A 12,712-nucleotide genomic window follows, 5' to 3' on the forward strand; every position below is an offset into this window, starting at 1 on the left:
AGGAAAGGATTTTTCATAAAATGTGTGTGTGACACCACTCCAGGGATGGGGACCCAGCACTGCCCTGGGCAGCTGTGCCAGGCCTGGGCACCCAGAGCAGCCAGGCAAGGCAGGCCTTGGAGCACCAGAATTTGTTTCCAGAGCCCCCATGCCAAGGCTTTTTCCTCTCCTCAAGCTTTCACCTCCCACTGCCAGTGGAAAACCCAGGGAGGGCTCTGGCTGGCCCTGCCCCTCCAGGCAGGACGGGATTTTGCCCAGAGCAGCTGTGGCTGCCTCTGGATCCTGGCAGTGCCCAAGGCCAGGCTGGATGGGATTGGGGCACCCTGGGACAGTGGGAGGTGCCCCTGCCATGGCAGAACTGGATGGGCTTTATGGTTCCTCCCACCCAAACCCTTCCATGGTTCCATTGATGCTCAGCCCCCCAAACCCAAACTTTGGGCAGCCAAACCACCCCAGGAGTGTGGTGGGACCCCCAGACCAGCTCAGAGCTGACAGACCACGCCACATGTTGGGAATCCTGGGAAGCAGGAAAGGATTAAAGGAGTTTTCTGGGACATAGGACCTTCCTGTGCCCTTGGCTGTGTCCATGTGACATCTCCTGATCCTGTGGGTTGTTCCTCATGGGAAGCCTCTTTGCAGTTTGGTGTTGCAAGAGATTTGAGGAGGATTTCCTCCATAATCCAGCTCTCCTGAGAGTAGGAATGGTGCCAAACTGGAGCTCTGTGCCTGGGTTTGCACCTTTTATCCTGGGGTGGGAGGGGAAGCCTTGCACACCCTGCTCCCCACAAGGGGACAGCCACACCCTGCCCTGTGCCTGCCCTGCTGCCACCCTGGGGTGCTGGCACAGCAGCTGCTCAGCTGGGAAGGAGCCAGGAGATCCCAAATCCCTGCCTGGCTGCAGGGAACCATCCAGCTCTTGGATGGGTCGTGGTCCACAGGCCATGGGGAGGCACCTCCAGGTGGGATTGTGTCCAGGTGGGCACCACCCAGGTGTTGCTGGGAATTTGGGGCTTCAATGGATGCTCTTCCTGTGCATTTAGCGGTGCAGGGAGAGCCCTGCCTCAGGGGCAGCCCCAGCCCAGGGTAACCCTCACCCTGCCATGTGCTCCTCACACCAGCCCTGGGGTGGGGATGTTGTGCTGCGTGTGCAGGGTGCTCCGTGTGCAGTGAGCTCTGTGTGCAGGGTGCTCCGTGTGCAGTGTGATTCCCATGCAGGGGTGCTCTGTGTTCAGGGATGTTCTGTGTGCAGGGTGCTCTCTGTGCTGGGTTCTCTACGTGCAGGGTGCTCTCTGTTCAGGGGTGCTCCTTGTTCAGGGTGCTCCATGCTCAGGGTGCTCCCTGTGCAGGATATTCCTTGTTCAGGGTGCTCTGTGTTCAGGGGTGCTCCCAGCTAAGGGTGCTCCCTGTGCTGGGTGCTCTGTGTGCAGGGTTCTCCATGCTCAGGGTGCTCCTTGTGCAGGGTGCTCCTTGTGCAGGGTGCTCCTTGTGCAGGGTGCTCCTTGTGCAGGGTGCTCCTTGTGCAGGGTGCTCCTTGTGCAGGGTGCTCCTTGTGCAGGGTGCTCCTTGTGCAGGGTGCTCCTTGTGCAGGGTGCTCTGTGTTCAGGGGTGCTCTGTGTGCACGGTGCTCTGTTCAGGGGTGCTCCCTGTGCAGGGTGCTCTCTATGCTGGGTTCTCTGTGTTCAGGGGTACTCTGTGTTCAGGGTGCTCCCTGTGCAGGGTGCTTTGTGTGTTCAGTGTGCTTCCTTTTCAGGGGTTCTCCCTGTGCAGTGTGAAGTCTCCCCGAGGAGATGGATCCCCCTCAGCCCAGTCAGGACACAGCACCAGCTCCAGACTCTTTAATGTCCCACCCTTGGCTCACAGCTCAGCACCAAGGATGTTCTTCCCCCCGGGAGGCTCTTCCCCCCCAACAACCTCCCCTGGACCTCGTGTCCCCCCCAGGCCACACACTCAGAGCTGGCTGCACCCAAAGAGCATTTCCAGCTTGCAGGAGCCTCTGGAAGTAGGATCCATGGGGGAGCCCAACAATCAGGGGTGGAAAATGGGGCTGTGAGCCCCCAGCCCTGCCTGGACCATCCCTGCCCTGCCCAGTGAGCAGGCAGGGGCCATCCTGGGGGACAGCCACAGCTCCAGGTCTGGCAGAGGGACATCCAGGGGATGCAGTCACAACGAGGGGTTTTAGGGGGCACCTTGCTCTGTTTTGGGGGGCACCTTGCTCTGTTTTTGGGAGCACCTTGCTCTGTTTTGGATCCCCATCCTGCCCTGCTCTGCTCCCTTAGGGCACCGTCCTGCTGGGGCGGTGGCAGGGCTGCAGGACACCTCCTCAGGGGACAAGGGACACCTCCCTGGTGTCCCCGAGGGACTCGCTCCCTCTGCCTATTTGCTGCTCCTGGCTGTGTCCCCCTGGCCCTGGGGGCTGTCCCTGTCCTCCCCTGGCCCCAGCAGTGGCTGCTCCATGTCCTGGTCCCCGTGGTCACTCATGGACATCTCGGCCAGGGCCTCAGCCATGGCCTGGTGGACACTCTCGGTCAGTTTGGGGACATCCTTTGGGCTGAGACCACACGTTTCCACCCTGGGGAGGACTTGGATGGTGCAGGTCCCTGGGAGAGGAGAGAAAAGCCAGAGATGTGTTAGAGGATCCCAGCAGGAGCTGGGTATTCCCCCAGGCACCCTCCACCCCAGCTGCCTCCCCACCCCTCAGCGTCCCTCAGACACCCCCAGTGCCAGCCCTGCCCTCTGCCATGGGAGTTCCTGCCCATCCCTTACCTGAGGTGAATCTCTTCTCCTTGGGGCTGAAGAAGTCCCTGTACGGGGATATCACGATGGGGACAATGGGAACCTGCAGGACACGTTGGGTCAAGGGGGGGTCCACAGAGAGAGCCCTCCCCAGGTGGGATTCCTGCTCCTGCCTGCCCCTCCCTGGTGCTGCCAGCACCATGGCCCTCCTTGGGGACCAAACCCCCCATCCCTGGGGACCAAACCCCGCCATCTCTGGGAACAAAACCCCTGCATCCCTGGGGACCAACCTCTCCCATCCCTGGGACCAAATCTTGCACATCCCTGGGGACCAAAGCCTCTCATCCCTAGGGACGAAATCCCCATCCCTGGGGACCAAACCCACGCATCCATGGGGACCAAATCCCCATCCCTGGGGACCAAATTCCCATCCCTGGGGACCAAACCCCCCCATCCCTCTGCCCCAGGATTCACACCCACCCCACTCCATCCAGGGTGAGCCAAAGGGAAGGAATCATTTTGGAAAAGGCCTCCAAGCCCATTGAGCCCAACATTTGATTGCCCATTTCCTTACCTGGGCCTGCACGGCCAGGTGAAAAGCACCACGCTTGAAGGGCAGCATGGATCTGCCCGGGTTCCTGGTGCCTTCTGGAAAAACCCACACACGGAGCTGCAGGGGACAGGGACAGAGGTGTTTTAGGCTGAAAGGTGTGGCTGGGGTGTGTGTTCTATCACCATCTGTTAGAGTGAGACAGTTATCGCTGTTCTTTGGGCATTTTCTTTATCTCTCCCACAGCCAATCCTCCCTCCAGGAGATCTCTGCTGTTCATGGGCCATTAATTATTAATTACCTTCTGTCCATGGCCAGTGAGTGTCCCTGCATGGCTGATCCAATTCCATCATCCCATGGGGAGATGCTCTGCCCAGGGGAGGAGCCAAGCATTCCTACCTGGACGCAATCTGAGCTTTGGGACAGCACAGCAGCCTTTGCCCACTGCATTCCCAGAGGAGCAGCTTTCTGCTGCCCTGCATTGCCAGAGGGCGCCCAGGCCCATCTGCAGCAGCCCTGGAGCTGCAGAGGAAAACTCCCCCCTTGTGCAGGATCCCTGCTCCAGCAGCAGCACAGCTGGCACTGCAGGAGGGCTGAGCCCCCATGGGATGGGGCAGTGCCACCCCCTGACACACAGGGGGCAGGGCATGGTCTGACTCTGTCCATGGTTGTGGGGGTTTTTTTTGTACAATTGCATTTGTATTTTTTTTTCCTAATAAAGAACTGTTATTCCTGCTCCCATATCTTTGCCTGAGAGCCCCTTAATTTCAAAATTATAACAATTCAGAGGGAGGGGTTTGCACTTTCTATTCCAAGAGAAACTCCTGCCTTCCTCAGCAGACACCTGGCTTTTCAAACTGAGACACCCCCACCTCAGCTGGGTCAGTCCTGCCCACAGCCTGTGGCATTCACATTCTCTGAACAGGATTCCTTCACCCAGGGTTTTTCTCCTGGGAAGCTGAAAGGCAGCAAGAGACCTCAGAGAAAGGGAAACAATTCTCATCTCATTTGCTCCTGTGTTGTGCTCATGTGGAATGTGTTTGGAGATTGTTTACCCACAGGTGATTGTTTCATTGGATTCTGATGTGAGTTGTTTTCAGTCTTTGGCCAATCAGGGCCAAGCTGTGTTGGGACTCTGAAAAGAGTCATGAGTTTTCATTATGATCTATTTAGCATTCTGTAAGTATCCTTTCTGTATTCTTTAGTATAGTATTCTTTAATATAATATAGTATTATAAAGTAATAAATTAGCCTTCTGAGAACATGGAGTCAGATGCATCATTCCTGCCTTTGGTATTCTTTAATAGAATTTAGTATAATAATAATATATTATATTATACTATATTATATTAATATAGAGTAATAAATATTAATTTATTTAATTTATATTATTGATTTATTTATTATTCTATATCAATATTCTATAAATATAGAATAATAAATTCTATAATAATTATTCTTTAATAGAATATAGTATAATTAATAGAATATAGTATAATAAAGTAATAATAAAGTAATAATTATGGAGCAATAACTCCATATAATAACATGGAGTCAGATGCGCTGTTCTTCCCTGCCAGGGGGCTCGCTGTGCATCCACACCAACAGCCCCCGATCCCCCTGGTGTCCCCCAGCCGTGTCCCTCACGTTCTCTCTCCTCATGGTGCTGGCAGTGCGGGAGATGACCTCGATGGCCGTGTCCCTGCGCTGGCGCTCGATGAAGATGATGCCGCTGAGCCAGCAGGCCCAGCCCACCGTGCCCAGGTAGAGCAGCTCCCGCTTGGCAATGGGCACGCAGCGCTCGGGAATCACCTCCACCATTCCTGGGGTGGGGAGAACACCCGTTAACACCTCCCCAGCCCACGGCAGTGGCAGCAGAAAAATCACCTGGGAAAACTGCTTGGAAGTGGAACCCCCAGGCTGGACCAACCAACTGGATATCAGCAATAAATTCTGCAGCTCGGCCAGTCCTGAGAGGTGATAACTGCAGAGAGGAGCTCTCTGGAGAGGCCAAATTACATCAATGCACAGATAACTAATCATTTATACCCTAATATAATTTATACACTATTTAATAATTTATACCCTAATATAGGACCAGGTTGGGGTTATTTTAGCCTTGACTTAAAGGATTTTCAGCTGTCCCCAATCCCAGGACCACTCTGTGGCATCACCTCCCGTTGTCCCTCCTCTCCCTGCAGCACACCCCAGTCCCAAAATCCCTCCTGGTCCGTTCCCACCACACATCCCTGCCCCGATCCCGATGCTGACCCCCCCAAATCCATCCTGGCGCACCCCTGGAGCCCCCAGAGGCGCGGGGGTCCCCCCACGCACCCATGAGGTCCAGGGAAGCCTGGTGGTTGCAGACGATCACGAAGGGGCCGGGCAGCCGCAGCCGCTCCGAGCCCCTCACCCGCATCCGGATGCCGTAGAAGCGCTTGAGGGGCAGGAGCGCCGCCCGCAGGAGCCCGCCGAGATAAGGGACCAGATAAGGGACAAAATAAAGGACGAGATAAGGATCTAGACAAGGAACGAGACAATGAACGAGATAAGGGACGACATAAGAGATGAGATAAGGAAGGATATAAGGCAGAGAGATACGTGTGGGGAACGGTTCTGAGCAGACTGGGTTAGGCTGGGCCGCGCTGCTGGACCCGGGCTCAGGCTCAGGGAATTTTGGATGGATTTCTCACACATTTGCAGCCTGTGAGGCTCAGAACTCGCCTGGCTCCCACCTGAGATGAGCCCAGCTCCTGGCTCAGAGCAGAGGGAGCTGCTGAGGAGAGAGAGTGAGGAGCATGAGGTGGTGGCAGGGAAAAAACGGGATTTTGATGTGCAGGGATGATGGGAAAGCAAAAAGGGAAGGGGTGGGATGGGGACGGGGATGGGAACGGGGACGGGGATGGGAACGGGGACGGGGAAGGGAATGGGGATGGGGACGGGGATGGGATCTTCACATCCCAACGAGGACAAACTCTCTCTGCCCGGGGAAGCCTCCCCAGGTGCTCAGCTGGATCTGCGTGTGGATGGAAATGCAGATCCCAGACTCCTAAAGCCAGAGGTGGATCCCAGCAGGGAGGAGCTGAGCTGCGGATGGGTGGCAGAGGGACAGACAGATCCCTGGGGACGTGGGTGACCCCAGGGACGGCCGCTGCACCTCTTTGTGCGGCAGGGGGAAAGGAAAACCAGCCCGGATCCATTCCTATGGGGAATCACAAATGGCTCCACCGGAGCTGCAGTGTCGGGAAGGGATGGATCTGAGCGGAACAGCGGTGTCACATCCCGGGAGGGCTGGACAGGACGAGGAATATCGGGATGGCAGCGATGGGGGACGCTCAGGACGGGAATAAGGAGAGGAGTGGAGGGAGGAGGGGACACCAGGGATCCCAGCAGCCGCGGAGACAAAACCCTGGGACACGTCGGTGTTGGAATGGGGCCCTGTCCGACCCACAGAGGGTCTGTGCCGGGGTCCCCACATCTGTCACTGCCCCCAGGGGACAGGCAGGGCACAGGGAAGGGCTCAGCACCAGGCAGGGTGAGAAGGCGGCGCAGGGTCCGCGGTATCGCCCCCACCCCTCAGGAGCCGCAGGCTCGGAGATCCCTGAGGATCCGAACAGGGAACGGTGCCCCAAAGCCGGGACTAATGACGGGAAGCGCCATCCCGCAGGCTCCGGGATCCGGAGGAGAGGGAGCTGGGCGGGCACGGAGCGCCGGTGGGACGAGATAAGCGGCGCTGATAAGGCGGGGGAGGCTCGGCCGCCCTCGGGATCGCCGCCCAGCCGGAAACGCTGGAGCGGCCCGGGATGAGCCCGGCGCTCCCCGGGAAGGACCCGGGACAGGCTGCGGCACCCCCGGTACCGCCGGTACCGCGGAACCACCGCCGGTACTGCCGAACCTCGGACTGATAACACCGAACCTCGGACTCATAACGCCGAACCACCGCCGGTACCGCCGAACCACGGCCAGGAACACCGAACCTCGGACTTATAACACCGAACCACTGCCGGTACCACCACTGCAGCACCGCTGGTACCACCGAACCACCGCTGGGAGCACCGAACCACCTCCGGTACCGCCAAACCACCGTCGGTACCACTGAACCATCACCGGTACCACTGAACCACCGCCGGGAGAACCGAACCACCGCCATGGGGCGCCAAACCACCTCCAGGAGCATCGAACCTCCAGGTGATAACACCGAACCACCTCTGGTACCACCGAACCTCCAGCTGATAACACCAAACCACCTCTGGGAACACCAAATCTCAGACTGGGAACACCGAACCACCACCGGTACCACTGAACCACCACTGGGAACACCGAACCACCTCCGGGAGCACCGAACCTTGGACTGGGAACACTGAATCTCCAACCGGGAACACCGAACACCGCTGGTACCACCGAACTTCTGCTGAGAACACTGAACCACCTCCAGTACCACCAAAGTTCAGACTGATAACACCGAATCACCACCAGGAACACTGAACCTCGGACTGATAACACCAAACCTGGGACCGGTACCACCGAACCTCAGACTGATAACACCGAACCACCACCAGTACCAGCAAACCACCTCCAGGAACACTGAACCTTCAGCCAGGAACACTGAACAACCACCGGGAACACTGAACAACCACTGGGAACACTGACTCTCAGACCAGGAACACCAAGACTCCGACCGGTACCACTGAACCTCAGACTGATAACACCGAACCTCAGACCAGAACCACGGAACCACCACCAGTACCATTGAACCTCCAGCCACGGTCTTGCCGTGGGCCAGGATCCCTCCGCACAAATCCTCAGAGTTTCTCAAGCTGGGACATTTTCCCTGTGTAATTACATCTGTGCTCATCCTGCCCGGGAATCCAGCAGCGGGATTGCAACACCCTGAGCGTGCCCAGGCCTTCCCCAGTGTTGCACTGCGATGTTATCTGCCCGGTGTTATCTGCCTGGTGTTATCTATCTCCCTGCTTCCACCCCCGGGAGCAGAGTCGGGACAGGGCTGTGATCAGGACATGGCTGTGACAGGGCTGTGCCCCTGGCAGGTGATGGCACCAAGACATCCCAAAACCATAAAAACATGGAATGGTTTGTGTTGGAAGGGGCCTTAAACCCATCCAGAGCCACCCCCAGCCATGGCAGGGACACCTCCCACTGTCCCAGGCTGCTCCAAGCCCCGTCCAACCTGGCCTGGGACATTTCCAGGAATGGGGCAGCCATGGAATAATCTGTTCCAGGGCTCTCCACCCTCAATCCCTCTGCCAAAGTGCTGTTCCCGGGTCTCCCATGGGCAATGCCAGAGCCAGGGACACAGCACTGGGCATGTATCTGCCCCCTGCTCTGATGGTACCTCCAAACCCTCTTGTTGCCCACCCAAGTGATGACCCCAACATTGCCATGGCCAGGAATGATCCCTTTTATGTTATTTCATCCCACAGGGACACAAATCCCAACTCCAGCATGGCCTGACCCTCCCTGGGCACAGCCAGCACCTCTCACACCACAAGCTGCACTTCACTGCCCCACAGATGTGACCACAGCCCTGGCCTTGGCCCCAGGGCTCTGCCACCAGCTGTGACCCAGCTGTGACCCAGCTGTGGCTCCAGCCAGGGCAGGACAGAGCCTGTGGCCACAAACCACGGGATTTCCTGCAGCTGAGCCAAGCCCCAGCCCGCTCTCCCCATCCCCATCCCTCACTCACCTCATGTTCTCCACAGAGCGTCCCCGGAAGGCGGCCAGGGGGGACAGCAGGGTGGCCAAGGCCACGATCCAGCAGTTGAAGAAGGCCACCTTGCAGAGGAACTGGAAGCGGGGGCTGCACCTGTAGAGCAGCAGCACTGCCAGGGGCAGGAGCAGCAGCCCTTGGAGCAGCAGCAGGTCCATGGTGCTGCCCCAGCTCAGCCCAGGGCAGGTGGATCAGGAGGATCCTGTGTGGGTGGCTGGGGCTGGCCCAGGGGAAGGCTCTCTGTGCATCTCATCCTGAGGACGGAGTGGCTCAGGTGGAAGCAGGACACCCACCCAGGGGTGGAGAGTGGCTGTGAGTCACACGGGGACCCTGAGTCACCTGAGGTGTCACTGCTGTCACCTCCTGGGCTATTGAAGACTCCAGGTCGGTGAGATCAGACCTGCTGCTCACTGAACTCTTCCTGTCCCAGGTATCTGTCTGTGTTGCCACATTTCTCTTCACAGAGAAAAGCAAGGCACAATTCTTCCCAAGGATTTCTGGGTTTCACATTCTCTGAACCTCAGAGAAAGGGAAAACACAATTCTTATCTCACTTGCTGTGCCTGTGTTTGTGCAAAAGTAGAATGCAATATGGAGATTGTTTATCCAAAGTGATGGTAATTTTTTTCCTTGGCCTATTAGGGCCCAGTATAGCCCCACAATTCTCTTCACAGAGAAAAGCAAAGCACAGTACTTCCCAAGAACATTTCTGGGTTTCACATTCTCTGAACCTCAGAGAAAGAAAAAACAATTCTTATCTCATTTGCTGTGCCTGTCTTGTGCCAAAGTAGAATGCAACATGGAGGTTTTCTACCCAAAGTGATGGGGTTTTGTTTCCTTGGCCTGTCAGGGCCAAGGTGTGTAGCCCCACATTTCTCTTCACAGAGAAAAGCAAGGCACAATTCTTCCCAAGAATATTCTTATCTCATATGCTGTGCCTGTGTTGTGCCAAAGTAGAATGCAATATGGAGATTGTTTACCCACAGTGACGGAGTTTTGTTTCCTTGGCCTGTCAGGGCCAGGGGTGTGTGTGTGTGTGTGTCAGGACTGTCACTGACAGCCACAAGATTCTGTGCAGTGTGAGCAGGGTTGAGTGCTTGGCAGGTTCAGTTTTACATGTACAGAATAATATAAAGTCATTAATTACCCTTCTGATATCCATGCAGTCAGATCCATTCTCTCTCTCCCTCGCCAACATCAGAGTCACCTTTGATTCACAATAGTCCTGGCCAGGGGCTGCCAGCCCTGGGAAAGGGAGGCTCAGCCGGTGGGGACAGCAGGAGCTGCTCTGGTCCCTGGCTGGGCACAGCCTCCTCCTGGCACCCAAACCTCCCCCTGCAGAGCCTCAGATGGCTGGGACACATCTGCCACCTGGAATGGCAGCAGGAACCACTGCTCCCCATCCCCTGCTCAGGCTGGGCAGCAGGAGCCCCTCTGCCCTTCCCCTCGCAGTGCCCAGCTCGTGTCCGCAGGGTCCCACAGTGCCTGGGGCCGGGCTCTGCCACCCCCCTCTGCCAGCCCTGCAGGGGTGGCAGCCCTTGGCCCAGTTGGCAGCCAGGGGCCGTGTTGCATGAGGTGTTTTCAGGGGTGCAATTAGCACAGGCTGTAATTAACCTCTCCTCCTGCTCTGGTGCCTTGCAGGATCCAGGCCAGGCCCCTGGAAACTCCTGGAACCGAGTCCTGGTGACAGCAGGGACACTGGGACTGTGTCAGCCCCCTGCAGCCTCTCCCAGCCCTGCTGCTGAATTCCCAAATCAGGAATCCCAGAATCCCAGGAGGGTCTGGGTGGGAGGGACCTCACAGCCCACCCAGTGCCACAGCAGGGACACCTGCCACCATCCCAGGTGGCTCCAAGCCCCCAGGACACCCCCAGGGCTGGGGAAGGGGGCATCCCTGTGCTGCTGCCATCCCTGGGCTCAGCCCTGACCCAGCAGCAGCAAAATCCCCTTGTGCCTCCCCTTGTGCCTCTCTGGGGTCTGCCAGTCCCCCCAGGCCCACCTGGGCATTGTCACCTCTGCTGGGACCCCCCAGCCCCCTGCCCTCCCCTGGCAGGACCCCGCCCTGTCACTGTGATCTTTTATGAAAAATCCTCTTGCCAGGATCTTTTCTCCTGAGAAGCTTCAGCTTCTCCATGTTTTGCTGCTTTGGAATGTCATTTGGAGAATTGTTTACCCAGCATGTGAATTGTTTTTCATTAATGGCCAATCACAGGTCCAGCTGTGTCACGACTCTGGTCAGTCACAAGATTTTATTATTCATTCCTTTCTAGCTTTCTGATGTCTCCTTTCTATTCTTTTAGTATAGTTTTAGTTTTAGCATTTTCTTTTAATATAATATATATCATAAAACAATAAATCAGCCTTCTCCTTTCTATTCTTTTAGTGCAGTTTTAGTACAGCATTTTCTTTTACTATAATACATATCATAAAGTAATAAATCAGCCTTCTGAAACATGGAGTCAAGATTCTCATCTCTCACCTTGTCCTGGGGACCCTCGAACACCACCACAGTGCCCTCCCACCCTGGAGGTGACAGAGCTGTCCCCAGGCTCCGGCCAGGCTGGAGGGTGCCCCAGTTTGACCAGTAACCCCGGGGTTACGTCCACCAGGGCTGTTGCAATGCCCATTGCTTCACCCTCCCATTCCTCTCATTATTCTCATATTAAAGCAAAGATTGGGTCACATGCCGAGCCCACCCTTCCTGCCCAGCCCATTCCAGGTGACTCCTCACTCCTCCTCCCCATTCTGTGTCCATGGGGGAACCCTTGGCTGCTCTCCCATCCATCCCAGCTCTGCTTTTGGATGCCTCCTTCAGTCCCTCCCTGCCACAGACATCTTTTATGAGAAATCCTTCCCTTGGGATTCTTCCTCCTGAGAAGCTGAGAGGCCTCAGGAACAAAATGCAAACAGTTATTATCTGCTGCTGTGGAATGCAACAGGTGGATCTGTGATTGGTCTCATGTGGTTGTTTCTAATTAATGGCCAATCACAGTCCAGCTGGATTGGACTCTGTCTGAAACACAAGGCTTTGTTATCATTCCTTCTTTTTCTATTCTTAGCCAGCCTTCTGATCAAATCCTTTCTTCTATTCTTTTAGTATAGTTTTAATATAATATAATATATATCATAAAGTAATAAATCAGCCTTCTGAAACATGGAGTCAGATCCTCATCTCTTCCCTCACCCTGGGACCCCTGTGAACACGGTCACACCTCCCAGCTGGAGGAGCTGGACCTTCCTGCTGGAATCCACCCGATCCTCCTGCTCCACATCTGGGAGCTCCTCCAGGGGCCGGGCTGGGGAGGATCTGCCCATTGCAGAGCTCAGGGAAGGGAAATCCTGCCTTGCACCGGGCACAGGAGAGGCAGGGCAGTCCAGGGAGGGGTTTAAGGTTCCTTTCTGCATCCTCAGAGCTCCAGACCACCGGCCCTGATGTCTCCTGCCAGGAGCTGCTCCAGGGAAAAGCCTGGAGCCCCCCCAGGGCACAGCAGGGCTGGGGAGGTGGCACGGGCTGGGGACAGCTCCCAGCACCCCAAAGCCTCCTCTGCCCCTTCCTCCTGCTCCTGGGGGAGCTCAGGGGTCACTGAAGGCTGGGAAACTCCGGGATTTCCCTCTCAGGCTGCTCTCCCCACCACACCCCCCCCAGCTCCAGCTCTGCCTCTGCTCAGCCAGGAGATCTCAGCCTGGAGCTCCAGCACCGCCC

At 56.5% G+C, this 12,712-nt stretch overlaps 1 protein-coding gene across 1 annotated transcript; it reads right to left on the reverse strand.

The window, feature by feature from the left end:
• Positions 1-2,373: 2,373 nt before the first annotated feature.
• LOC102045372 (1-acyl-sn-glycerol-3-phosphate acyltransferase alpha-like) lies at positions 2,374-9,169 on the reverse strand. Its single transcript, XM_005429131.1, has 6 exons — positions 8,989-9,169; positions 5,618-5,752; positions 4,931-5,106; positions 3,308-3,403; positions 2,764-2,836; positions 2,374-2,597 (listed from the first exon to the last, which is right to left on the reverse strand). The coding sequence occupies exons 1-6, from the start codon at positions 9,167-9,169 to the stop codon at positions 2,374-2,376; spliced, it is 885 nt and encodes a 294-aa protein (XP_005429188.1).
• Positions 9,170-12,712: the final 3,543 nt, after the last annotated feature.

This window comes from Geospiza fortis, unplaced genomic scaffold (assembly GCF_000277835.1).
Source record: "Geospiza fortis unplaced genomic scaffold, GeoFor_1.0 scaffold218, whole genome shotgun sequence".
NCBI classification, from domain to species: domain Eukaryota; kingdom Metazoa; phylum Chordata; class Aves; order Passeriformes; family Thraupidae; genus Geospiza; species Geospiza fortis.